Raw genomic sequence first — 26,399 nt, forward strand, 5'->3', positions numbered from 1 at the left:
GGTTGGGTTGGTAACTAAAAAGAAGGACAGGGTTGGAAAAGCCGAAAAGGCCAACAGAGAGAGACATCCGAGTCAGCGGCTTGTGGACATCACGTGCTCATTAGGTACGCTTTCACCTACCTGTTTGGCTGTCCCCCCACCCCGGCCATGTGATTTAGCCCTCCTTATTAGACCCCATCTTTTTGGTGGCCAATTCCATGCTAATTAAGCTTTTGGTGTCTTCTGTCTCTAACTAACCAAAATTGAGCAAACAAAAAAAAAATTAAAAAATAAAAATTTCATTGCTTTGGAAGTTCATTTTCACTTTAAATCAAACCTTTTAAAACTTCATTGAATTTTGAAGTGACAATTTTTCTCTGAAGGTGCGTTACTTTGGGGAGAGGGTTGTGGAGTGAAATTGATAGAATGAAATGAAACAAGAAATGATAATTTTTACCCCATTTGATGAATTTATGACAAATTCAGTCTATTTAATTTTAGGGTATAATTTTTATTTTATCTTTTTTCATTGCTCTTTTAAATAATAAAAAATATTTTTCACTATTATTTATTCATTTCTCTCCCAAACAAAGGAGCAAAAACGATTTTCATTCTATTTCACTTGTTTTGTTTCCACTCACTTCCATCACTTGATTTCTTCCAAACATGACCCAACTCATTGAGACGACAGAAGCTTCCATTACCAGACGAAACCCGCTCAGGAATTTACATCTGATTTATGGGCTTGGGAAGGCCTGGACCGTCCATTGGGCCGAACATGGGCTGGATCTTTTTCGGGCTGATGCTGGGTGGGATCATTAAAGGGCTCTCTAAGCCCGTCATCGTGAATATATTTCATTTTTTATATACTAATTTATTGCTTGAGGATTATTAAACTTCAATGGAATAGTTTAATGTTTTTTTTATTTAATATTTTCAGACTCATGAAAAAGTATTGTTAACAATTAAATTATTATAAAAAAATACTTTATAATTAAGACTGTTTAGCCATAAAAATATTCTTAATTATTTTGTAACGTTATGATTGAATCTTATTTTTACTTATGAATCTGCTACCTTTTTGAACACTTAAGTTATTATTTAAGATAAAAATTACATAAAAGAGTAGGAATGGAGGAGAGCGAAGATGTGCTTTTGTAATAATGAAATTATTATAGTTTAGTGATAGATAGATAATAATATTGTTGAGCCAAGATCTCAAATTCCAGTTTCTTGAATTTTAGTAATTTTTATTAAATTTTAAATAATAGAATCTTAAAAAAAGAAAAGAAAAGTAGTTCGATGCCATGAAAAAGCAAAAGGGGTGTGAAAGCAGCGAGAGCCAGGTGCCAACCCAAGCCCAGGCCCGGCCCAAACGGCAAAAGCGCAGAGAGAAAGATTTGTCCTTTTTCTTTCACGTTGCAAATTGCAATTTATTAATAGAGATCAAAATAAGAGAAAATTCACCCCACCGCGATGATCCAATTCGCACCCCTCCCCCTCTGCTCGATCAGATCGATACATATATAAGCAAAACACACCTTCAGCACACACCATTTCTCCATTGTCTCTCCCGACCCAAATTAGGGTTTTCATTTCCCCAACCCCTGCACATCTCTCTCTCTCTCTCTCTCTGTGTGTGTGTGTGTGTGTCTCGCACGCGCGTGCGCCCTCGCTCGCTCTTTCGGTACATATATCTATAGTTATTCATAGACCCATAAAGACCAGATTTCCTGAACCAATTCGTCACAATTCTCTATTACTAGGTTAAAACTTGGGGCTTAATTTGGTTTTCTGTTAGGGTTTGCGATTTTGGGGGATTGCGAGCTGATTGAATTTGGGAATTAGGGTTGGCGTAGACGATGATAAGGAATTCCCAATCGGGAATCGCTTGATCGCCGTCTGTCGGCGAGTCGGTTCGTGGTTTTGAGCATTTGTATGGAAACTCGGAGCCGGAAACGGGCGGAGGCCAACTCATCAGCCCCTTCTTCTTCATCCTCCGGTCCCACCACCCGTTCCACCAAGCGACGTCGTCTATCCGCGTCCACCGCTGCGGCCGCCGGGTCTTCATCTTCAGTGCGGGCTACTAGCACCGCTGCTGCATCCTCGATCTCCACCCGTTCCCGACGCGTTACTCGGTCTCAAGACTCCTCAACTCCGATGGACTCGACGAATGAATCGTCCGGGTCGGCCGCTCGCCGCGAGTCCGGTGGCCGGCGCGGAAAGCATCAAAATCAGGTTTCGGATAAGGATAACTCCGACAAGGGCAAGGAGAAAGAGCATGAAGTTAGGGTTAGGGATAGAGACAGGGACACCGAGAGGAGTTTCGGGTTGAACATAGACAGTGCTGGCGGCGGCGGCGGAGGAGAAGATGACGATGATGATAATGACAGTGAAGATGGTGTTGGAATGTTGCACCAGAATTTGACTTCTGCGAGCAGTGCACTTCAAGGGCTTCTTCGGAAACTGGGAGCAGGGTTGGATGATTTACTACCGTCTTCAGCAATGGGTGCTTCGTCTTCGCACCAGAGTGGGCGGCTCAAGAAGATTTTATCGGGCTTGCGCGCCGATGGAGAAGAGGGGCGACAAGTTGAGGCTTTGACGCAGCTCTGTGATATGTTGTGCATTGGGACTGAGGAGTCTCTGAGTTCCTTTTCTGTGGATTCTTTTGTGCCCATTCTTGTTGGGCTGCTTAACCATGAGAGCAATCCCGATATCATGCTTCTTGCGGCCAGAGCGCTGACCTTTTTATGCGATGTGCTTCCGTCTTCTTGTGCTGCGGTTGTCCATTATGGTGCAGTTTCATGCTTGGTTGCTAGACTACTGACAATTGAGTACATGGACTTGGCTGAACAGGTAAGATAATGACTGGAAAGGAAGGTAAGGGAGAGGATTAATAGGAAAATTGAGTGATCCCATAGTGGAGAGTTGCAGTAATTCACTTTAGCAATGATACAAATGCAAAATTTTAGATAGCATTTCTCATATACCCTGTATAATTCATGTGGAAGTTTGTAGAAACTGGCAAAGCTAACTCTTTCAACGGTGTGCCTTATGATAATTATGTTTTCTTTTTGTGTGTGTGTTTTAATCTCAACAGTCCCTTCAAGCACTAAAGAAGATCTCTCAGGAGCACCCGACTGCTTGTCTAAGGGCTGGTGCATTAATGGCAGTGCTTTCATATCTTGACTTCTTCTCCACAGGAGTCCAGGTAGCTCCCTTGTTGAGTCTTTTTAACCTTTCAGTTAATTAAGTGATGTATTCCGAGTTACTCAATTTTAAGCTTTTCTGAATCATAGCCTTTTAACTCTTTTTCAGCGGGTAGCATTGGCTACTGCTGCAAATATTTGTAAGAAACTTCCTTCAGATGCAGCTGACTTTGTGATGGAAGCTGTTCCTTTGTTGACAAACCTTCTTCAATATCATGATGCAAAGGTCTGGTCATCTTCACAATCAAAGGAAACTGCATGGGTTGGTTTGTCGAAGATTTATCTTCTCCTGTGATGTTGTTCATCTGTTCTCTGCCTGCTTTTGTTGTTTGTAGGTGTTAGAACATGCTTCTGTCTGCTTGACTAGAATTGCTGAGGCATTCGCATCATCTCCAGATAAGCTGGATGAATTATGCAATCATGGGCTTGTTACACAAGCAGCCACACTCATTTCCGCAAGCAATTCAGGAGGTGGTCAGGCATCCCTTAGCACACCTACCTACACGGTAGTTCAATTCTTGTTTCCATCTTCAAGTTAAATGTTTCTACTTATACAAATGTGCACAAACACATACTCACATGGCATTAATTGCCACTTCCATGCTGGAGAAACCCGCGTCTTGCTCCAGCGGTTCGTTAATTTTTTTAAATACCCCACGTCTTGCTTTAGCGGTTCATTAATTTTTTAGATACTTCCCATCTGACCAAGCCACTGCATGGTCATAACTCGACCAAGCTGTAGCTTGGCCTTATAATATGCTGAGTTACTCACCCATTTGGTGGCCAAACAACTGCTTAACATACCCACATATGTGAGGCTCCAATTTTGACTAAAAACCATGCAGGGATTAATACGACTGCTTTCCACTTGTGCAAGTGGGTCTCCTCTGGGAGCCAAAACTTTACTACTACTAGGGATCAGTGGTATTCTGAAGGACATACTATCAGGTTCTGGCCTTGTTGCTAGCGCTTCTGCTTCTGCTGCATTAAATAGACCACCGGACCAGGTACTCACTACATCTGTTTTATTCTTTTCTGGAAACTGAGATTCTTTTTTTGGGTAAGTAAAATTTGAAACTGAGATTCTTTGAATTGTGTCAATTTAGGTAATAGATGCATTTATATGAATTATCTTGTTTGCTGTATTACATTTACTGTAATGTACTTTTGAAGTACCTGTGTTGCACATTATGTTAGTTTTGAGTTAAAATATGGGATCTGTGTTTGATATGATCTATTCAATAAATGTGTTTAAGGTAAAATAATTGGTTATGAAGGTACCTGCATAACTCTCTCTCTTCTATTTTTTGTACAGCAAGTTGTATGCTATTAGGTTTCATATTTAATAATAAATAGTATTTAAAAGAGTAAATTGTACAAAAAATGCTGTTTTTTTTTTTTTTTTTGCTTTGTTTCAAACTTTCAGTTTTATAACAAACTTTAAAAATTTTCATTAGTATACCAAACTTTTTGTTTAGTTCCAATTTTATAATGAAGTCTCTAATTTTTCAATAATATATTGAACATTGACCCTCCATTTGGTTGTCATTAAATGCTGAAATGGATGATAACATGGAGGGGATTAATGCCTGACTTGGAGAGGATTAATATATTTGTCTGGTGCATATATATATATATACATAAAAATGTAATTACAGTATTATAACATTGAAACTGAACACAAAGTTCGGTTCACTTCAAAAATTGAAAGCTTGTTATAAAATTGAAACAAAGGCAAAAATTTTCCCCTTTTTTTGATGTAATTTACCCTATCTAAAAATGTGGAACTAGAACTACCCATAAGGGCCATAACCTCATGTCCTTGTAGATGAGAACTAGACAATCCAGTACTTGTGCATATTGGCACTTTAACCCAGGAAACTGAATAAAGGTAGCATAGGTTTTTTGATAGGTGTAACATGTATTTGGAGTTTCAGCCAATCGGTGGTTACTATATTTTGACAAGGTAAAGAGAATATTCTGGCTGGAGCATTAACCCTCTGTTGGCTGCATGTAATTGGAGTGTATTAGGAGACATGGCTTCTGTACATTTTTTATGTTTAGTTGCATAGATAGTTCATGTAACTTTTAAGTTAATAATGTTGGCCCACCTAGTGGCAACCCAAGAGGGTGCTGAATTTGGATGATTCTAAAAAAATTAACTCAAAAATAATTTATATGAAAAGCATTGAGAGAATGTATATGCTGTGAAGAGTAAGGACATCTCAGATTTAATATATAGATTTGCCTACTCAAATCAAGTGTAATGCAAGTGTGCAATTCGGTGAATTGTACTTTCTTGTGCAACAATCTGAGGGAATGGAAAGGGGTAATGAGTAAAGAACAGTGCGCACGAGTTCCATGGATATTTTATTTGCCAAGCACCTCAACTATTCTTCCAAATAGCCCTACCATCACTAACTTCTCTAGCTTTTAATTTGACCCAAAAATCAGTTAAAACTTCTTGCTTACTATGTTCCCCAATTGATTTTCATAAGTCAGTCATAATAAGAAATAAAAGTTTATCAACTCTAATGCAAATGTTTATAGATGAAAATTTGTTAACAGTTAAGTACAGTATCCCTTAAATAAGTTGGATAGAGCCAATTAAACTAATGATGTTTCCCTCATGTTAAAACTGGGAGCACTGGAACACTAATTTTAGGCCCAATATAACACACACACACTTCTTGATTCACGCCAAGATAGAAACAGAATTGAAATAGAGACAGAACATGCAAACCACAAGAACACTAGCGATTATCCTACTTTAGATCACAAATGTGACCCTACATCCAGCCTTCGGTCAAAGAGCAATCCACTAAGATTCTTGATGAAATCAGTACAAGACTTTGACACTTGCACAAGCCCTTCCCACTTGATGCACGAGAACTCTCACCATGAGACTACAAGTCTATCTTCTCTAGCTTTCTCTCACAATACAACCTCGTGCACAACAATAAAATGATCAATCATATGGGTCTCTGGTAGTTTACCTGGCCTCTTATTTATAGACACAAGGGTGTGAGTTACAAGGGATTAAAAACACGGGACAATCCCATATCTACCCCTCACTAATTAAACATACAACTAGACTATATTTCCTAATTGCCACTGCCGCATATAATCCTCAATAGGAAGTCTGAGTCCTTCTAATCTTTCCAGCCACTCAATGCAAAACTTGAATAACAATTCTCCACCATTTTGCTTGAGTTGCTGCTTGGAACCCGATCTCATCAAGCTGCTCATCATTTGGACCTGCATAAAACTGATCATTTACATAATATAACCTGCAAGAGTCTTAAACAATGGTGTAACTTAGACATAGGAACTGCCTTTGTGAATATATTGGCTGCATTTTCTTCACCCCAACCACCTTAATTAGACTTACTTCATTTCTTTCAAGTATCTCTCTAATAAAATGGTACCTCACATCAATATGCTTTGTTCTCTCATGGTGAGCTTGATTTTTAGCTAATTGTATAGCACTTTGGCTATCACACATTAGGGTAGCCTTGAGATCCTTCCCTAGGAGTTCACCTACTATACCTCTCAACCATAAGATCTCTTTTATAGCTTATGTAACAGCTATATACTCAGCTTCTATGGTAGAAAGAGTCACCACAAATTGTAAATTTGTTTTCCAGCTAATGATTGAGTTCCATAACTCAAAACACATATCCTATAGAGGATATTTTTTTTATCTATATCTGCTGCATAATCAGTATTAGTGAACCCTAGAATGTTAGGTTCTTCATCTATACTAGTTCCACCATAAACTAATGTCATATTGATTGATCCTTTTAGGTGCCTAAATATCCACTTAACGGCTGTCCAATGGTCTTTTCCCGGATCAGCCATGAACCTACTTGTAACACTCATGACATGGGCTAATTCCGGCCTTGTACACTCCGTACAATACATAAGACTGCCTACAACACTTGAATAAGGAATCTTATTCATCTCTCTTATGCTCTCTTCATCACTAGGTGATTGCATGTGGGACAATTTAAAATGCTTAGCAAAGGAACATTTACTTCCTTTGCTTCAAGCATGTGAAACTTTCTAATCAGCTTCTCAAGATAGGACTTTTGAGATAGCTGGATCTTCCTTTGCTGCCTATTCCTAGAGATTTCAATCCCTAAAATTTTCCTAGCCTCTCCTAACTCCTTCATTTCAAAGGCTGATTTTAACTTCAGCTTTAAACTTTGAACTTCCACATGTGATTGACTTGCAATCAATATGCCATTCACATAAAGGAGGAGATATATGGAGATCTTAGATGAGAGATGTCTAAAATAAACACAACAATTGAAATCACTCCTCTTGAACCATTGGCTAATCATGAATGTATCAAATTTCTTGTACCACTACCTAGGAGACTGTTTATGTAATACCCAAAAATTTTCAAAGGACTCAAGAGTAATTTTAACTTGGGTCATAGGTGAAATTTTCAAAAGATTTGGGACTTACGTATAATCTTTTACAGTTATCAGTACCGAATCAACTGCAGGGAGTGCCCTGGAGCATAAATATCTAAGAAAAATGATAAGGTATATTAACTAGTGTTCCGAGACGTGATTTATGACACTGAAAACAGTTAGATCAGAGACAGTTTTCGGTACAGTTGTGATTCAGGCTGAAAAATCGAATTGTTGTAGGGGACCTCCGGGAAGTCAACGGAACCTTGAGAGGACTTTGATTTTACGTAAGAATCAACCCTGAGGTGGTTTCGGGATGAGACAATAGCCTGGTAAGGACACGGGGGCAAAATCGTCCTTATCGAGTAGTGTTTAAAAACGCGCTAGGCGCTGGTCGAGCCTAGGCGGCGACTAGGAAAAATGATATTTTTTTTTTCTAAAAACCTTTTGATGTAATTTGATATTATTTTTAGGTAAATAAAGTTGAAAAGACAAGTGAAATAATGGAATTAAGACTCAGAAAATAAACTATTATATTAGTTATAAGTTCAAGAAGGTAGAAGCATCAATAATACAACATAAACCATATCCGAAGAATCTAAGTCTAACTATCTAATTGGTCTTCTTCCTCTCCATATTCTTCCAATACACAATCTTCATCGGACTCAAAATCAAATTCATTGATTTCTTGCTCATCTTCTTCTTTTGATTGAAAATCATCTTCATGAAGCTCTCTCATCCTAGAACTTCTTCGAGCTTGAAGCATCTCGTTTGCTCCCGATGCTTCACCAACCACTTCCCAAGTGAGCCCCGTACCAGGCTCAACTTCTTCGTCATCTTCTCCATCAACGATCCATCCTTGTGCATTATTAGCATCACTAGCAAGTAGCACATCAACATTCCTTTCCTTCTCCCTTTTGTGCTTGTTCATCAATTTCGCATTAAATTGAACATAGATTAGATTGTTCAATCGATTCACGTCTAGTCTATTTCTTTTCTTCGTATGTATCTACATAAATAAAATAAAAGCAATATCAATATAAATGATAACTGAATAAGGATAACTAATTGATAGTAAATAAATATAATTCATATATACACTAACCCCTTCAAAAGTGCTCCAATTTCTTTCACAACCGAATGAACTAGTGGTTAATGAGAGAATCTTTCTCACCATTCGTTGCAAGTTTGGAGTTTGATTTCCATAAGTCATCCACCATGTAATTACATAGGTCAAACAAGTATAAAGTAAACAAATTTAATTTATACACTAATACACAATAGAAAGGATTAAAGGAATTTTATACCTGGATTATAATTGTCATCATTTTTTGCACACCCTTGAGTTGCCCACGATTTTCCAAAAGCTCCATCTTTACGAGTATATTTTGGCAACTCAACATTTATAACATGGCCTTGCAATTCACAATCATAATGAAAAAACATCTCCACACAGTTAAAAAGCCCATCCATCACTTCATTATCAAGTTGTATATCCATATCCTTGAAAAAATAGTAGGGATTCAAAAGGTAAGCTGCAAAATGTAGTGGACTATCTAGCCTATCTTTCACCTTGCTTCAATAATCTCCATAATAAACTTATAGTTCTTTTCAAGATTATTTAAGGCCTCTTTAATATCTTCCTTTGCTTGCTTAATCTCTCCACATAAAAAGCCCATAGAAAGCTTTCTATCCCCATCAACAATTCGAAGCACCTTCACCAAAGGTGCAAAAACCTTAAGGCATATAGTCACACCATTCCAAAAAGCAATGCTCATCACAGTAGCATAGGTTGCTTTCCCTTTAACAATCTTTGACCATTTGCCCATTCAGAGTTGGTAAACATCGCCCTAAGTTGGGCCTTTTTCTCCATCAAACTCTGCAAAGTCAAGAAAGCAGAAGCGAATCTAGTGACTCCTGGTCTCACTATATCCCTCTTCTTCGTAAATAACCTCATTAAGGACAAGGTCTTATGGTGTGCATAAATGAAGATTGTGAAACTCTTGGCCTGATCAATGACTTTCTTTTACTTCGGCAGTTTTCCAATACTTTCAAGCATCAAATTGATGGTGTGAGTAGCACATGAGGTCCAAAAGATATTTGACCTCTTCACCTTCAATAATTTTGCCGCTCCCATATTGTTGGCAGCATTGTTGGTTACTACTTGGATGACATTTTGTGGCCCAACTTGCTCAATGCACTTATCTACATACTCAAAAGATAAGTTCACTTGTATGTGCTTCATCTGAAGACTCTCTGGAAGAAAGGAAAGCAGTACCTGCATTAGAATTAACACATGTGTTCATGATGCTCCTCCTTTTTCTATCTGTCCAAGCATCTGTCATGATGGAGCACCCATTTCGTGCCCACTCTTCTTCATGCTTCTTCAATAACTCTTTTGTTCTGTTAACTTCCCCCTTTAATAGCGGTTCCTTCAATTGGTATTGACTGGGAGGTTTGAAGCCCGGCCCAAATTGACCAACCACCTCAACAAACAATTTGAAGCTATCATTGTCAATAGCATTGAAAGGTATACCAGCTTCATACACCCATCTAGCACAATATTCACAAACAGACTGTGTTCTCTCTTTAAATAGTGCTTCACTAATAGTTTGTTGCCTTTGGGTCATTCTCGCACTCAAACAAGTTTTAGAGCTGATGGAGCTAGCAAACTTATCCATAGGGCCAAGAGTATGGGATGTTTTTCTGCTACCTAACTCTTGCAATTCATCTTCATCATCCCCTTCCACTCTTTCAGAGATATTAACAGTTGATCTCATCAAATCTTCCTCCTCCTCCTTATTTTTCCTCTTATTCTTTGCCTCGTCAATAGCATTCTTACATTTTGCGTGATCAGTCGGAAAAGATTTTGGACATGCACAAACATTTCCAGAAATGTGGCCAATGTGTTCTTTTACTCTGTAAACACCTCCAAACATAATTTTACCACAACTTACATTTAATTTTATCCATATTTTTCGGATCAATTAACATTTCATACTCCCATCCAACATCATTTGACTTCCTTTTAAGAATTGAGGAGGCCTCGGACGATGCTCCCGTACTTCCAGTCCTATCCGAATCATTCATTTCACTTCCTGTTTTCTTTTTTTTCCCTGAGTATTGAATAATTGACATTGAAATTTAATTAAAAAGAGTCAAAGACATCTAATGAAATAGATCAACTGCTGCTGCTTGCTTCAACAAGCAGCAAGTAGCAACGCAAGCTTGCTGCAGCGGGCGGCTTTGCGTTGCTGCTTGCTGCTGCAACAAGCAGCAACGCAAGCTTGCGTTGGTGGAGGAAGATGGAATGATGGGTACATACCGCAGCAAGACGAGATCGACGATGAGAGATGACAGCCAACAGATGAGATTGGTGGCGACGAGAGAGAACGACCAACAGGTGAGGTCGGCGGCAACGAGAGAGCAAGACCAAGAGAAGAGATCGATGGCGGCGACGAATGACCAAGAGAGATCGAAGGCGAGAGAGGGAGAGAGGAGCCGCGATGAACGACCAGAGAGAGAAAGGGAAAGGGGAAATAGAGAAAGGGAGGGGGAAATAAGGTTGGCTCAGGATGCACACGACCTAGGTGGCCCAGGTCGCACGCGACCCAGGCGGCCGCCCAGGCGGTTAGGCGTCGCCGCAGCCCGATTAGTCGAGCCTGGCGCATAGTGCTGCCGAGCAGCCCTAAATCGCCGCGACCAGTGGCCGCCCAACGCCTAAGCAGTCGCCTAGGCCGAATTTTCGAACACTGTTATCAAGTAAGCCGTGAGTTATTAATTTTGCATTTTCAATATCGTAATGCAAATTAATTTGATATTTGAGGGTATAATTGTAATTAGAGAATTAGCCAAGATGAAATTAGGGGTTTAAATGTGTGATTTCTCTCACCATAATGTATTATATATATATATGTGTGTGTGTGTGTACACGTGTGTGCAAGGTGGCCAGCTTTTGTAAACTTCCATATTGAGATTCTGCAAGCTTAGTGGCTAAGTTTGCTTCAAAGAGTGGTGGCCATGGCAGGTTTGAGGCGGTGGGTTTCCTATAAATAGGGGAGCATTTGGGAGCAAATGAAAGAAGAAAGGAGGAAATGGAAATGGCAGCAAACTAGGCGCAACCATGGCAGCAGAAGGAACTGAAGGTAGCAAGCAAATGGCTAAGAGATTGAGAGGGAGCTAGGAGCCGATACTGGTGGTTGGATGCAGCCGGAATGGGCCACAACAGCAAGCGGTACCCATAGCCGCAAGCTGTTGTGGCTGGACAGCAACAGCGGCGGCCAGAGTAGCCACGATGATGGTTGTAGGGGCGTGTGATGGCGATCGATAAGGTTGGGGGAGGTCGGTGAGGCCAGCAAGGGCGACAGCAGCTGGCGCGTGCGGGGGTGGCCGCGAGGCTATTCGTGCGCTAGAGAAGCAGAGAAGGAAGAAGAATGAAAAAAAAGAAGAAAATGAAGGAAAAATGGAGAAAAATAGGGAAAAACTTCCAAAAAATTTTAGAAAATTCTAAGAATTAATTTGGGCTAGAAGAGCATGCTGAAGCCAGGAAATTATTTGAACATTCATTTCGAGGTCAAAAGCATGCGTTTCGAGGAAGCCTGTGAGGCTAAGTTAAGGTGAGTGATTTGATCCTGCACTTGGTTTTAGTTTATTATAAATGTTTTGGCTTATGATTGGTTAGTAAGTGGTTTTACCCTCCAAACCTTAGGTTATTCCATGTGAACGGGATTGGTTAGTGTGTGGTTTTACCCACCAAACCCGGAGACATTCCATGGAACTGTTTTGCCAAATTGTTTCAATTTTCCAAGCATAATGTGCATATTGAGTTTATTACATGATGCATTAACTGGGTATGTTTATGAAAATGCATGGCAAGTGGTTTTCGTGGCATTGATATATTTGATTCATGTCATTGTAATTGTCCATTGGGATGGAATGGGGTCTCCTTGAGAATGGGGCAATGTTAATCTCAACCGTGATGAGGAAGGGGTTTTCCTCGGGTGACGTTAGTGTGCACCCCGGAGATTAAGTATGCCGCGGCAAGGTCAATCTCAATCGAATGATGTGGAATGGATTTTCCATGGGTGATCGCCGATATGCACTCAGGAGATTGAGTATGCTAGAGAGATTTCTCAAGGTTGACGTATGTGTTGTTTAGTATATGCCATACTCATGATCATACATACATTCTATAAATTGTTTTTGTGCCATTACTTAGATGATTTGGCATCTAATCTAGGTTATGCCCCTTGAACTTTCAAACGTTCCAGACGAGGGTTGCAGTAGGGGCGAAGACGTGGTCAGTTAGAGTTGATGGAGTACAAGCATGATAGATGCTAAATTCGTTTTTAAAGTCACGTAATCTTTATTTGATTTGAAGACAATTGTATGAACGGTTGTAGTAATCTATGCTATTAAGTTCTGTTATTTCCGCTGCGTAATGTTATGTCTTGTTTAACTTAGGTCTATTGATCTTGATGGTTAAATAGGCAAGACTGGTGTTCTGGGACTTTTGTGAGCATGTGAAGATTGTTCTTTGAAACATTGCGTGTGTTGAGCTTATGTACGAAAAACAAAAATCCCGGTGAATCCCTTATAGTGGCACGCCCGACAAGACGGGGTGTTACAGTTTAAATCCAAATAAGAATTTTTTCAGCAAGCATACTTGCTCCTCCTTTCCCCTAATCTCAAACCCTCTAGGCTGCCCTATTAGAATATCCTCTTCTAGTTGGCCATGGAGGAAAGTAGTGGTCACATCTATTTGCTCTAGGCTTAGGTCTAAGTGGGCAGACATAGCAAGTAAAATCCTAATCGAAGTGTGTCTCACAACTTGTGAGAACACTTCATTAAAGTCCACCCCTTCTATTTGGGTGAAACCCCTTGCTACTATCCTAGCCTTATACTTAGGTTTTGACTCAATTCCTGCCCCTTCCTTAATTTTAAACAACCATTTACAGCCTACCACCCTTTTGCCTAAGGGTCTATCAACCAAGGTCCAAATTTTATTCTTTCTAAGTGATTCCATATCGGATTCCATGGCAGCTAGCCATTTCTTTGAATCCTTAGATCTTACAGCCTCTTCATAAGTGAGAGGCTCTTCTCCAGCTACTTCTAATACACTATACAGTGCATATGCCACTAAATCGGAGAACCCATACCTCAATGGAGGTCTTACCACACTCCTTTGCCTATCTCTAGCCACATTATACCTATCTATACTAGGGTTACTTCCTGAACTTGATGAACCAGCACTGTCAATGTGCTGGTCTCCATCATAGCTTGAGGTATCAGCATCATCTGATTGCTGGAAGCTATCTAAGCTAGAGGATCTTGCACCAGCACTATGCTGGTGTGCTGCCAAGTCCATAGGACTGTCATAAGCAGCATCATAGGTATCATGACTGCCACTTGCAGCATCATGGGCATCATGACTGCCACTGGCAGCATCATGATCTTGCTGTTTCTGATTAATTTCAACAGCTGCTTTTGCCTTTTCTTTCCCATCCTCTATCTTATCTTCTTTCAAGAAAGAATTCTCATTGAATGATACATCCCTACTCACTATAGTTCTTGGCATACCTTCTTTCAAACTCCATAGATTGTATCCCTTAACCCCTGATGGATAGCCAATAAATAGGCATCGTTTGGCCCTAGGCTCTAATTTGCCTTGCTTTACATGGGCATGGACATAGGCTATACAACCAAACACCTTTATATGGTCAAGGCTTGGCTTATGGCCATTCCACATTTCATAGGGTGTTTTAAACCCTATAGCTGCCGATGGAGACCTATTTATTACATATGCAGCTGTATTTACAGCTTATCCCCAAAAAGACTTGGGCAACATAGCATGTATCAACATGCATCTCACCCTCTCAAGCAGGGTTCTATTCATCCTCTTGGCTAAGCCATTCTGTCTAGGGTTTCCAGGGGCTGAAAGGTGCCTAAGGATGCCACTTTCACTACACATTAGGGAGAAATCTTTATTGCAAAACTCTAGACCATTATCTGTTCTAATGATCTTAATTTTCCTACCCATCTGATTCTCTATCATGATTTTCCATGTTCTAAAAAGCCTCAAAAGTTTGGTCTTTTGATTTCAAAAGATAAACCCAAACCATCCTAGAGTAATCATCTATAATGGATAAGAAATATCTTGCCCCTCCATGAGTTTAGGACTGACTAGGGCCCCATAGGTTTGAATGTACATAATCTATTGGGGCTTTCGATGAATGGGTGGCTTTCTTAGGGAATTTGACTTTTATAGACTTTCCTAAAATACAAGTTTCACACTTATCTGATGCTTTAAATTTTTCAGCACCTAAAATTCCTTGATTGGATAGTTCTTTAAGGCCCTGTTCACTGATATGGGCCATCCTAAAGTGCCACAACTTAGACTGCTCATATGTCTTAGCTTCTCCTGTGGCTGCATCACCACACAATGTGGAAGCCTGCAGCACATATATGCCATTCTGAAGAACAGCCTTCATGCAAACAAGTAAACCTCTTGACACCTTTAGAACTCCACCATCCCCCCTATAGGATAGCCATTCTTGTCCAATTCTCCAAGGGAAATTAGGTTCCTTTTTAATTCAGGAACATATCTTACAGCAGTTAGGGTTTTAACTATTCCATCATGCATGGTTATTTCCTAAAAGGACCCTACCACCCCCAATGTCTTTGTAGTTTTGCAACCATTCTTTATGGGGTGTCATATGGAATGAACAACCCGAGTCAAGCACCCAAACTTCCCTATCATCCTTGCTAGATACCACTAGTGCATCAGCACTATCATAGTCAAACTCACAAATGGAGGATGAGATTTCAGAGTTTGATTTGTCTACAAATTCTTTCTTTCTCTTAGGGCAATGCTTCTTAATATGCTTTTCTTCATGACAATGGTAGCATTTGATGGATTTCCTACCATTTCTAGATTTTAAGCGAGACCTACCTCTATTTCTAGGGTCTCTTCTATCTGATTTGATTTTCACAGCAAGTACCTCACTTACTGAATTCTTTTCATCTATCTTCTGTTGCAATTCTTTGGAATTCAATGCTCCAATAACATCATCAAGAGTCAATGTGTCCCTAGCATGTTTTAAAATGTCCATGAAGGTTTCATAGGATCTAGGTAATGAATGCAATAGAACTAGAGCGTTGTCTTCATCATCATATTTCACATCTATGTTTTCTAAATCAAGACATAGCTTATTAAAATTGTCAATATGATCTTGAAGTTTCTGCCTTTCTTGCATCTTGAAAGTAGAGAATTTAGCCTTCAAATACAATCTACTAGAGAGGGACTTAGTCATATATAGACTCTAATTTCAACCAAAATTCTGCAGCAATTTGCATCTTAGAAACCTCTTGCAGGACCTTGTCTCCTAGACTTAGGATTAGGGTATTGAAGGCTTTCTTTCCTATTTCCTTCTTCTTATCTTCTGAATAGGCCTTTGGCATTTTGGACTCTCCTTCGAGAGCCTCTTCCAGTCTCAGATTTCCTAATAGTGCCCTCATCTTTATTTTCCAAAGTCCAAAATTGTTTTGGCCATCGAATTTCTCAATATCATACCATGTGGCAGAGGCTGTAGAAGCCATTCCTGCAGGTATATCTATTGATTTCTAAGGATCTTGGTCTTTTCTTGAAACAATGAACTGGCTCTGATACCAATTTGTTAAAACTGGGAACACTGGAACACTAATTTTAGGCCCAATATAACACACACACACACACACTTCTTGATTCACACCACAAACAGAAAATAAGATAGAAACAAAATTGAAATAGAGACAGAACATGCAAACCACAAGAACACCAGCGATTATCCTGGTTCAGATCACAAATGTGACCCTACATCCAGCCTTCGGTCAGAGAGCAATCCACTAAGATTCTTGATGAAATCAGTACAAGACTTTGACACTCACACAAGCCCTTCCCACTTGATGCACGACAACTCTCACTATGAGATTACAAGTCTATCTTCTCTAGCTTTCTCTCACAATATAGCCTCGGGCACAGCAATGAAATGATCAATCATATGGGTCTCCGGCAGTTTACCCCACGCCTCTTATTTATAGACACAAGGGCATGAGTTACAAGGGATTAAAAACACGGGACAATTCCATATCTACCTCTCACTAATTAAACATACAACTAGACTATATTTCCTAATTGCCACTGCCTCATATAATCCTCAATAGGAAGTCTGAGTCCTTCTAATCTTTCCAGCCACTCAATGCAAAACTTGAATAACTCCCCATCATAAGTCTTCATCTGATGACATGAACCTAGAGCAGATGCCTGAAATCTTTTGAAAATCCTCCAGTAAAACATTTATACATTTTTTCCATCACCAAAATCAATTATAAAATCTTGGGGCTAACAATTTAGTTTGGCACATCTATATTACTAAAAGGACAAAATGTTAGTTAACCATTGACGTATATTCCAATCAGAATATGGAGCTACTTGTAATTCTAGGTCTTTGTAATATATTTATTGTACTTTTTGGATTTACAATCCAACTTTCTGATTTTTTGAATTATCTACACATCCCTATCCTTTTTTTGGTTCCTCACTTAGATTTTAATAAATTCTCTTGTGATATTCCGAACCTAGTTGCACCTAATTAAAAATTTGAGTCATGTCATTCTATTGTTTAGATTTTCGAGATTGTGAACCTTGCAAATGAGCTGCTTCCTCCACTGCCCCAAGGAACCATATCTCTTCTGGACAGCAATAATATTCAATTTATTAATGGGTCTCCTCTGGGAAAGTATCCTGTCAGCAGTTCTGATGACCAAGATGATGCAAATGTAAGCATAAGTGATGTATCAGCTCGGGAGAAGTTATTAACTGACCAGCCTGAACTTCTGCAGCAATTTGCAATGAACCTTCTTCCAGTTCTAATTCAGGTTGGTTTTCTTAAGAATTTGGTTTGTTACATTCTGAGTCCCTGTATTAAGTGGCAATTTTGTCAAACAGATATATGGATCCAGTGTGAATGGGCCTGTCCGGCGTAAATGTCTCACAGTTATTGGAAAATTGATGTACTTCAGCAGTGCAAACATGATCCAGAGTTTAATAAGTGTGACAAACATATCGAGGTACTACATTTTTTATATATTCTTTGTGCAATATGTATATCTATATGTGTTTATTAACATGCTTAAATCTTTAGATACTGATTCTTGTTTTTTTTTTTGGTATGAAGTTTCTTAGCTGGAGTTTTCGCATGGAAAGATCCGCGAGTCTTGATTCCAGCTCTACAAATAGCTGAGATTCTAATGGAAAAGCTTCCTGAGACTTTCTCCAAGATGTTTGTGAGGGAAGGTGTGGTTCATGCAATAGATGCACTTATTTTGGGAGGGCCTTCTGATGCTGCCCCTTCGCAGCCATCCTCAAGTGAGAAGGATAATGATTCTGTATCGGGAAGCTCACGTAGACGATGTCAGCGACGAGGTGGAAATCTGAATGCTGATTTATACTCTGCTGAAGATTCAAAAAATGCAGTCCCACTTTTTGGTTCACCTCCAAACTCCATTGAAAATCCCACTGGCAACTCAAATGTTTTTGTGGCTGTCAGTGCACGCGCCAAAGTTTTCAAAGATAAATACTTTGCTCCAGATCCTGGGGGCACTGAAGCTGGAGTTACAGATGATATTCTACATTTAAAAAACCTCTGCAAGAAGTTGAATGCTGGTATTGATGATCAGAAGACTAAATCAAAGGGGAAGTCTAAAGCTTCTGGGTCTCGCTTTGCTGATATTTCTATGGGTAAAGAGGAGAACTTGGTTATGGTGATATCTGAGATGCTTGATGAACTGAGCAAGGGAGATGGTGTGTCCACTTTTGAGTTCATTGGAAGTGGAGTTGTGGATGCTTTGCTGAACTACTTTTCTTGTGGTCACTTCTCCAAGGAGAGAATTTCAGAAGCTAACCTTCCCAAGCTTCGACAGCAAGCAATCAGGAGGTACAAAGCTTTCATCACTGTTGCTCTCCCTTCCAGTACTAATGGAATTACTGCAACTCCCATGAGTATCTTGGTTCAGAAGCTTCAAAATGCTTTGTCCTCCTTAGAGCGCTTTCCCGTGGTCTTAAGGCAGACTTCCCGGTCATCTGGGGGAAATGCACGTCTCTCTTCTGGTCTGAGTGCATTGTCCCAGCCATTTAAGTTGCGTCTTTGCAGAGCCCAAGGAGAAAAGTCACTCCGTGATTACTCTTCCAATGTTGTATTAATTGATCCATTAGCAAGTTTAGCAGCTGTAGAAGATTTCCTTTGGCCCCGGATACAAAGAAGTGAGTCTGGGCAGAAGCCTTCAGCATCTGCAGGGAACTCTGAGTCTGGCACTACGCCTACTGCAGCTGTTGCTCCATCACCATCATCTTATACTCCTGCTTTGACTACACGTCGTCATTCTACTAGATCCAGATCATCTGTTAATATTGGAGATCCAGCCAAGAAGGAATTACCACATGATAAAAGTGCTAGCTCATCAAAGGGGAAGGGTAAGGCAGTTTTGAAGCCTGCTCAAGAGGCAAGGGGACCTCAAACAAGAAGTGCTGCACGTAGAAAAGCAACCATGGACAAAGATGCACAAATGAAGTCTCTGGATGGGGACTCAAGTTCTGAGGTACAGTGCCAATGTCCTTCAATACAAAATGTGTTATACATGGTTTCAATGGTGGTGAGAAGTGTTGATTCAATCGTGTCAGTGTAATTCACCTTGTGAAACTCTGTCCAGTTGACAATTAAGCTCAGAATTCCTCTTTCTTCTACTTTGGTTGTTGATGCTTCCAAAAATAGCTTAATCATTTCTGCATCACTATATTTGCAAGATTAGACATAAAGTGGAAAAAAGTGAGAGTATAAAGGAACATATTTACAGTGATTTTGGTGGTTAACTTCCTCTGAAGTAACAATTCAATTTCCAGATTCTTTTTGTTTGCTGGAATAGTTGAATGCCACTCATTAAGTTGCTTGGCATGGAGTAGGTAGAGTTAATATATGATGAAAGAAATATCATCATTTGAAAGTTAAGACTTCTTGTTTTGCAGAGGGTGTTCTTAAGATTTGAGAAGTTTCCTACTGAGACTATTGTGTAATTGTGTAATGTTGGATGATGGGGATTGCACATGAATTTCTAGTGCGGCAAAATGTATCCTTACACAAAGGAGCATGGATGCTGCTAGATGTCATGCTCATATGGGACACTTAAAAAGGACACATACTTATTGGACGCTTCTTGACATGTGATGCATTATAATTACATCATAATTTATTGATTGATGGAACACACACACACACATGGAGGTATGTAAAAACACATGCTGTTGTTATGCCCAACATGCTTCTACATGTCCAAAGTCTCTTCCTTGAGGATCAAACTTCATTTGAGAAAGGTGGTACGTGTTGCCCTATCCATTGGCTAAATGTTATGGATTGATATGGCACCTATTCAGCTGCCTCAGTGGAACCCTTTATTGGAGTTTTAGACACTTGCAGGTTTGCAGCACATGCACAGCTTGGTCAAAGGAACTCTTTACCCAAATGCTTTGTATGACTTGCTTATTGCAAGAACTACATGGGCATAGCCTGGCCAACATAATTGAGGCATCATAACCCAAATTAAGGAATGATTCAGGGTATTTTGTATGACAAATTATAGAAATCACGTGTTAGTAAAATGAAAAATATTTGGGATGGTGCTGCTCAGGTGGATGTGTGGAAAAACTGAGAAGGCGAAATTTAGGAACAAACGGGTCTGCTAGATGATAGATGTAGCATGAAACAAACCCTTAATCCCATTAGATGGGGTCGGCTATATGAATTCTAGACCTCTAGCCTTTCATTTGTCTAGAATTCATGATATTTAATCCAACAAATTTTATGATAGTTGTCAACTACCTAATGTTAGGGGAAGTGAGGGAATAGACCAAAGTTAACTGGATTATTATAATAAAGGCAAATATGACATTCTGGTTTAACTGATATTGAATCTCACAATATAGCAGAATGGAGCAGAAGATACATGTAATTGGCCCTTAGTGACTGGGAACAGGTTTAATTGGGTTGAGTTGAGCTGAAAGTAAATCTATACGTGTGACATTTCCAGCCATGCATTTTAAGAGAGATTATATCCATTAATTTTGTTTTAATTGTTTTAACAGCTGTATATTGTTATTCTGAAGCTAATAGCATGGACTTACTCATAAAATTATGTTTTTGAAAATGAGAATAAAATGAGACTAACTGAGCATATAAAATGAGACTTAATGAAGTATTTGCACTGTTTGATTGCCAGTCCCGACTTCTTGCTGCAGTTAGGCACAGCTTGTGCAGACTCATGACTATCAAAAGATCTTACTTTTTATCTACTGTTATTGTTATCTTAGTGTTGTTGTATAAACTTACCATGTCATATTGTGTAGGATGAAGAGCTGGACACACCCCCTGTTGAGATTGATGATGCCTTGGTGATTGAAGATGATGATATTTCTGATGAAGAAGAAGAAGACCATGATGATGTATGTTTCTCAAAATGTTTGGTTTGTCATCTTCCTCTCCAACCTCTCTGAATTTTGAGGGATGCTGGAACAGTTTTATTTACTGTATCACTGGTTGGTTTAGTTTAGATAATGTTTTGTTAGTTCTTGCTCTTTTAGAGGATAATGGGCAGTTAATATCATCTTCTGGTAATCATATATGTTACTAATGAGTGTGTGAATGGAAGTGATACGTGAAATTAAGAGACCAAAAATTGTAGTGTCAATTCATTGGGTGTATCATACCATGGAATCTATAGAATGATAAGGAAAGAGGTATGGTGTATATGAATGACGTACTTTATATTACAAGGGGAACCTGGAGTTGCTTGTTTCATGTTTGGCAATAGGGATTAATACGTACTCTTGAAGGTCGAATGTTGAACCATTGTGATCTGGAAGATGAGTACTTTCTAGATGAATTGGGCAGTATGCCGGTTCTCCTAGGAATAGTTAGGCTATTTTCTGGAGAAATTTCTTGATTGTCAATTTGCAGGTACTGAGATGATTGTTGTTCCTGTCAGACCTTGCAGTCTATAGAATGATAGGGAAGGAGAGAAATGGTGTGCGGGAGTAGTGTAGTTTATATTACAAGGGGAACTTGGAATTACTTGGTTCATGCTTGGTAATATGGATTAATACCTACTTTTGAGTCTCAAATGTTGAACTGTTGTGATCTGGAAGATGTATTCTTTCTACATGAATTATACATTCTAAATTAGTTCTCCTGGGAATTCGTAGGGCTATTTCCTGAAGAAATTCTTACTTGTCAATTTGCAGGTACTGAGAGACGATTCTCTTCCCATTTGTATGACTGAGAGAGTTCATGATGTTACATTAGGAGATCCTACTGAGGATAGTCAAGGTGCCCCTGCAACAAGTGATAGCCAGACAAACCCAGCTTCTGGTTCTAGTAGCAGAGCTGCTACAGTTAGGGGATCGGATTCTTCAGAGTTCAGGAGTGGGAGTTATTTTAGTTCAAGGGGTGCAATGTCTTTTGCTGCTGCTGCCATGGCTGGCCTAGCATCTGCAAATGGTAGAGGTATCAGGGGAGGCAGAGATCGGCATGGGCGCCCTCTATTTGGCTCTAATGATCCTCCTAGACTAATATTTTCTGTTGGTGGGAAGCAACTTAATAGGCAGTTGACTATCTACCAGGCTATCCAACGCCAGCTTGTGCTGGATGAGGAGGATGAGGACAAGTATACTGGGCATGACTTTGTATCTAGTGATGGGAGTAGGTTGTGGGGTGATATTTATGTTATAATGTACCAAAAGGCAGATAGCCAGACTGTTAGGGCTTTGGCTGGAGCAGCTAATCCTAGTACTACATTTAAATCTACCAAGGTGGGGTCCATATCAAATTGCAATGGTGATTCTCCTGTGCAGCGAACGCCACTTCTTGATGGTATTTTGCAAGGTGAGCTTCCCTGTGATCTTGAGAAAAGTAATTCTACTTACAACATACTAGCTCTGTTGCGTGTATTGGAGGGTTTGAATCAACTTGCACCCCGATTGAGAGCCCAGGCAGTGACTGACAGTTACGCTGAAGGGAAGATTTCAGACATGGATGAGCTTAATGCCACTGCTGTCAGGGTCTCTCCTGAGGAATTCGTTAATAGTAAGCTCACTCCAAAGTTGGCTCGGCAAATCCAGGATGCACTTGCACTTTGCAGTGGGAGTCTTCCATCATGGTGTTACCAGTTGACAAAGGCATGTTCATTCTTATTTCCTTTTGAGACTCGGCGCCAGTACTTCTATTCTACTGCTTTTGGGTGGTCACGTGCTTTATACAGGCTTCAGCAGCAGCAAGGTGCAGATGGTCAAGGATCAACCAGTGAAAGAGAACTTAGGGTAGGGAGGTTGCAGCGCCAGAAAGTCCGTGTGTCCCGAAATCGAATTCTGGATTCTGCTGTAAAAGTTATGGAGATGTATTCGAGCCAAAAGGCTGTGCTTGAAGTAGAATATTTTGGTGAAGTTGGCACTGGATTGGGCCCTACTTTGGAGTTCTACACCCTACTAAGTCATGATCTACAAAAAGTTGGACTTGGAATGTGGAGATCAAACTCTTCCTTTGATAGACCCTCTATGGAAGTAGACGGAGATGAACAAAATAGTAGGAACCCCAGTAACTCCACTGCTTTTGGGTCTGCTTGTGATAGTGATCTTGTCCAAGCTCCTCTTGGATTGTTCCCTCGTCCTTGGCCTCCTAATACTGACGCCTCTGATGGTGGCAAAATTTTGAAAGTTATTGAATATTTCCGGCTACTTGGTCGTGTGATGGCCAAAGCTCTTCAAGATGGGCGACTTTTGGATCTTGCAATGTCAACCGCATTTTATAAGCTTGTGCTTGGTCAGGTGTGCTGATCATATACTAGTTTCTGTTTATATTGAAATTTGTCACATTTTCCTATGCAAAAATTCCGAATTGAGTCTATTTTTCGATGCATAAATTCTGCCTTCTCTTTTCATTGCAGGAGCTGGATTTGCATGACATTCTTTCCATTGATGCTGAACTTGGGAGGATATTGCTAGAGTTCCAAGCCATTGTTTACCGGAGACAGCATCTTCAATCAATGGGCAATCACATCTGTGAAGAAATTGCCAATTTACATTTCCGTGGGGATCCAATTGAAGATCTCTGTTTGGATTTCACCCTTCCTGGCTATCCAGATTATGTTCTGAAACCAGGCATAGAGAATGTACATCAAATTCCCCCTTGCATATATTGTGTTTGTGTGTGTTTATGGTCAGGGGTCCTCTTTTCTTTTTGGGGTTGTGTTACTATTTCATGAATCAATTTATAAGTTGCTAAACTTTTCAGGTTGATATCAGTAACTTGGAGGAGTATATATCCTTAGCGGTCGACGCTACAGTCAGGACTGGAATTGTCAGGCAAATGGAAGCTTTTAGAGCTGGCTTTAATCAAGTTAGCAACTTCCTCAGTACTTGTTGTAATGTCAATGTGTATACAATAATCTTACTATTATTGTGCAGTACTGAAATCATAAACTAGTTAAGCTAATGGCTTTCACCACTTTTATTGATGGCTTCGAATATTTGAGTTAGAATTATAACCCCCACCCCTTCAGTGGAATTCCTTGGCCTTTTCTTTGTGCGCTTTTTTGGTTATATGCATGCTTTTTATCTAGTTGGCATTTAAACTTAGACTTCTTTTCTATAATTTCCAGGTCTTTGACATCTCAACTCTACAAATATTCTCTCCACATGAATTGGACCACCTTCTTTGTGGTCGTAGAGAGCTGTGGAAGGTAAATTTCTTGTGTGATTTCTTGTAAGTGATCAGAATTATGATCTGTGTTTCTTGAACTTGCTAGATTGATGTTAAATTGCATTTTTGCAGGCTGAGACACTTGTGGATCATATAAAGTTTGATCATGGATACACTGCCAAGAGCCCTGCAATCATTAATGTACTTATATCTGTTTTGAATCCTTAATCCAGGCTTAGAAAGTTAACTTTATTTACTTTATTCAGATTCTGAAACTATGCATGTGGTTTGTGGTGGTGGTGTTTTTAGTTGCTTGAGATCATGGGAGAATTCACCCCAGAGCAGCAGAGGGCTTTCTGTCAGTTTGTTACTGGTGCACCAAGGCTCCCACCTGGTGGTCTAGCAGTCCTGAATCCAAAATTGACAATTGTGAGAAAGGTATGGAACTGTAATATGCTCATCTAGGGCATTAATGATTCTGCTTGGTTTTGTTGTCATTCTTGTAGTCCAATGGCTTTTACACGTGGCATGTCTCGATGCAGCATTCTTCTTCAGCTGGTAGTACTGCCGCCAACATGACTGGGTTGCCAGAATCTGTGGATGAAGACTTGCCGAGTGTGATGACATGTGCCAATTACCTCAAGCTTCCACCATATTCTACTAAGGTAATGTATTTGGAAAACTAAGGGGCTGGTTTACTGTGGAAAATGAATTCCAGTTATCTATAAAATCTCTAGTTTTCATTTTCCATAGAGAATTCAAAAAACACGTTCAAATGTTTAAAATACAAAAAACTAATTTCCAATGTACAAAATTAGAACATATGTTCAAAGAAGAGAGAGAGATGTTTTTTCTTTTGTGTTACTTGTATTAGAGAAGTAGAGTTGGGGAAATTTTTATGGAAAATCACTTTTCCCAAATCTCCAAATTAATAAGGAGAAATAGAAAACTTATTTTAGGAGTTTTCAATTTCAGTTCAACTTTTGAGAGAACAGTTTTCCAAATCTCCATTTCTTATTTGGGAAAGATTTATATATTTGAACAGGTTTTATAATTTTTCCTTGTTTTGTGGAATAATTTTGTAAAAAAGGAGGCTAGTTTCTACAATTGCACAGCCCCTAGGTTCTCACTTGAGTTTCTTCATGAATTATGATGCTTATGAAGTGTTTTTTCTGTTTTCCCCTAGTGCGTTTTTGTTGCCTGCTACTTGGTAAACAAAGAAGAGACAGCAAACTGCTACAAAGTGGAATTAGCTTTTTTTTTTTTTGTTTGCCATCTTTTGATGAAGAAGCCTTTGATGTGCTGACATTTGCTTTGTCTTTTTCTGAACAGGAAATTATGTACAAGAAACTACTCTATGCAATAAGTGAGGGACAAGGATCTTTTGACTTGTCATAGGGTTTCCAAAGCTAACCAATCAATTTGTGTATATTTTTCTGGAAGAGATTTTGAGTTCATTTTTCTTTAGAATTTTTTTGTTGGGTTTTTAAATTGGGAGAAAATGGTGTTTTAGAGGTAGCTTTTAGTTAATGAATGATGAAATAACAGCACCTTGCTCTGATAGGTTGCTGCTGCTGCATTTGTGGTTAGATTTTATATATGCATACATTTAGTGGTTAGGTCATACAGCTGAATCTTGAATAGTTAATGATCTTGAAGAAGCTTTTCTGAATTGTGGTTAAGACCCCTAAGTGCATGTAAATATATAGGAAATTCTGATTGTTCTCTTAATTGCGTGCTCGGCCTTTCTTTCTGTGATCCATTTAGTTTATTTTATGTCGTGGTTTTTTTTTCAGCGTCTTTTTGCTCATGAAAAATATCAATGAGCCCAGAACTTTATGCGTGCCATAATAGTGTTTTTAGTGAGCCTCAGAGCCTTTTGAGATTTTTTAGAGGCTGTTTGGCTCACTCTTTTTTTTAAGGGCTTATAAGTTTTTATATTTATAAGTTATGTACACAATTTATAATTAACAATTTATAAGCTTAACAACGTTTAAACGCATAATTAAATA

General features: G+C 39.3%; 1 protein-coding gene across 1 annotated transcript; it reads left to right on the forward strand.

The window, feature by feature from the left end:
* Positions 1 to 1,440: 1,440 nt before the first annotated feature.
* LOC127796601 (E3 ubiquitin-protein ligase UPL3-like) lies at positions 1,441 to 26,118 on the forward strand. Its single transcript, XM_052328825.1, has 17 exons — positions 1,441 to 2,835; positions 3,080 to 3,190; positions 3,298 to 3,414; positions 3,524 to 3,694; positions 4,034 to 4,195; positions 17,273 to 17,524; positions 17,595 to 17,716; positions 17,824 to 19,243; positions 21,042 to 21,137; positions 21,936 to 23,513; positions 23,633 to 23,857; positions 23,980 to 24,084; positions 24,347 to 24,427; positions 24,520 to 24,588; positions 24,697 to 24,825; positions 24,930 to 25,052; positions 25,720 to 26,118. The coding sequence occupies exons 1-17, from the start codon at positions 1,918 to 1,920 to the stop codon at positions 25,783 to 25,785; spliced, it is 5,745 nt and encodes a 1,914-aa protein (XP_052184785.1). The 5' UTR covers positions 1,441 to 1,917; the 3' UTR covers positions 25,786 to 26,118.
* The last annotated feature ends 281 nt before the right edge of the window (positions 26,119 to 26,399 follow it).

The sequence above is a fragment of the Diospyros lotus genome, chromosome 1 (genome assembly GCF_014633365.1).
Source record: "Diospyros lotus cultivar Yz01 chromosome 1, ASM1463336v1, whole genome shotgun sequence".
NCBI classification, from domain to species: domain Eukaryota; kingdom Viridiplantae; phylum Streptophyta; class Magnoliopsida; order Ericales; family Ebenaceae; genus Diospyros; species Diospyros lotus.

Coding starts and splice junctions, on each gene's coding strand:
- LOC127796601 (XM_052328825.1), top strand. CDS start 1,918: ATGGAAACTCGGAGCCGGAAACGGGCGGAGGCCAACTCATCAGCCCCT. Junction 24,085..24,346: donor TTAGAGCTGGCTTTAATCAA/GTTAGCAACTTC, acceptor TATAATTTCCAG/GTCTTTGACATCTCAACTCT. Junction 24,589..24,696: donor AGAGCCCTGCAATCATTAAT/GTACTTATATCT, acceptor TGGTGTTTTTAG/TTGCTTGAGATCATGGGAGA.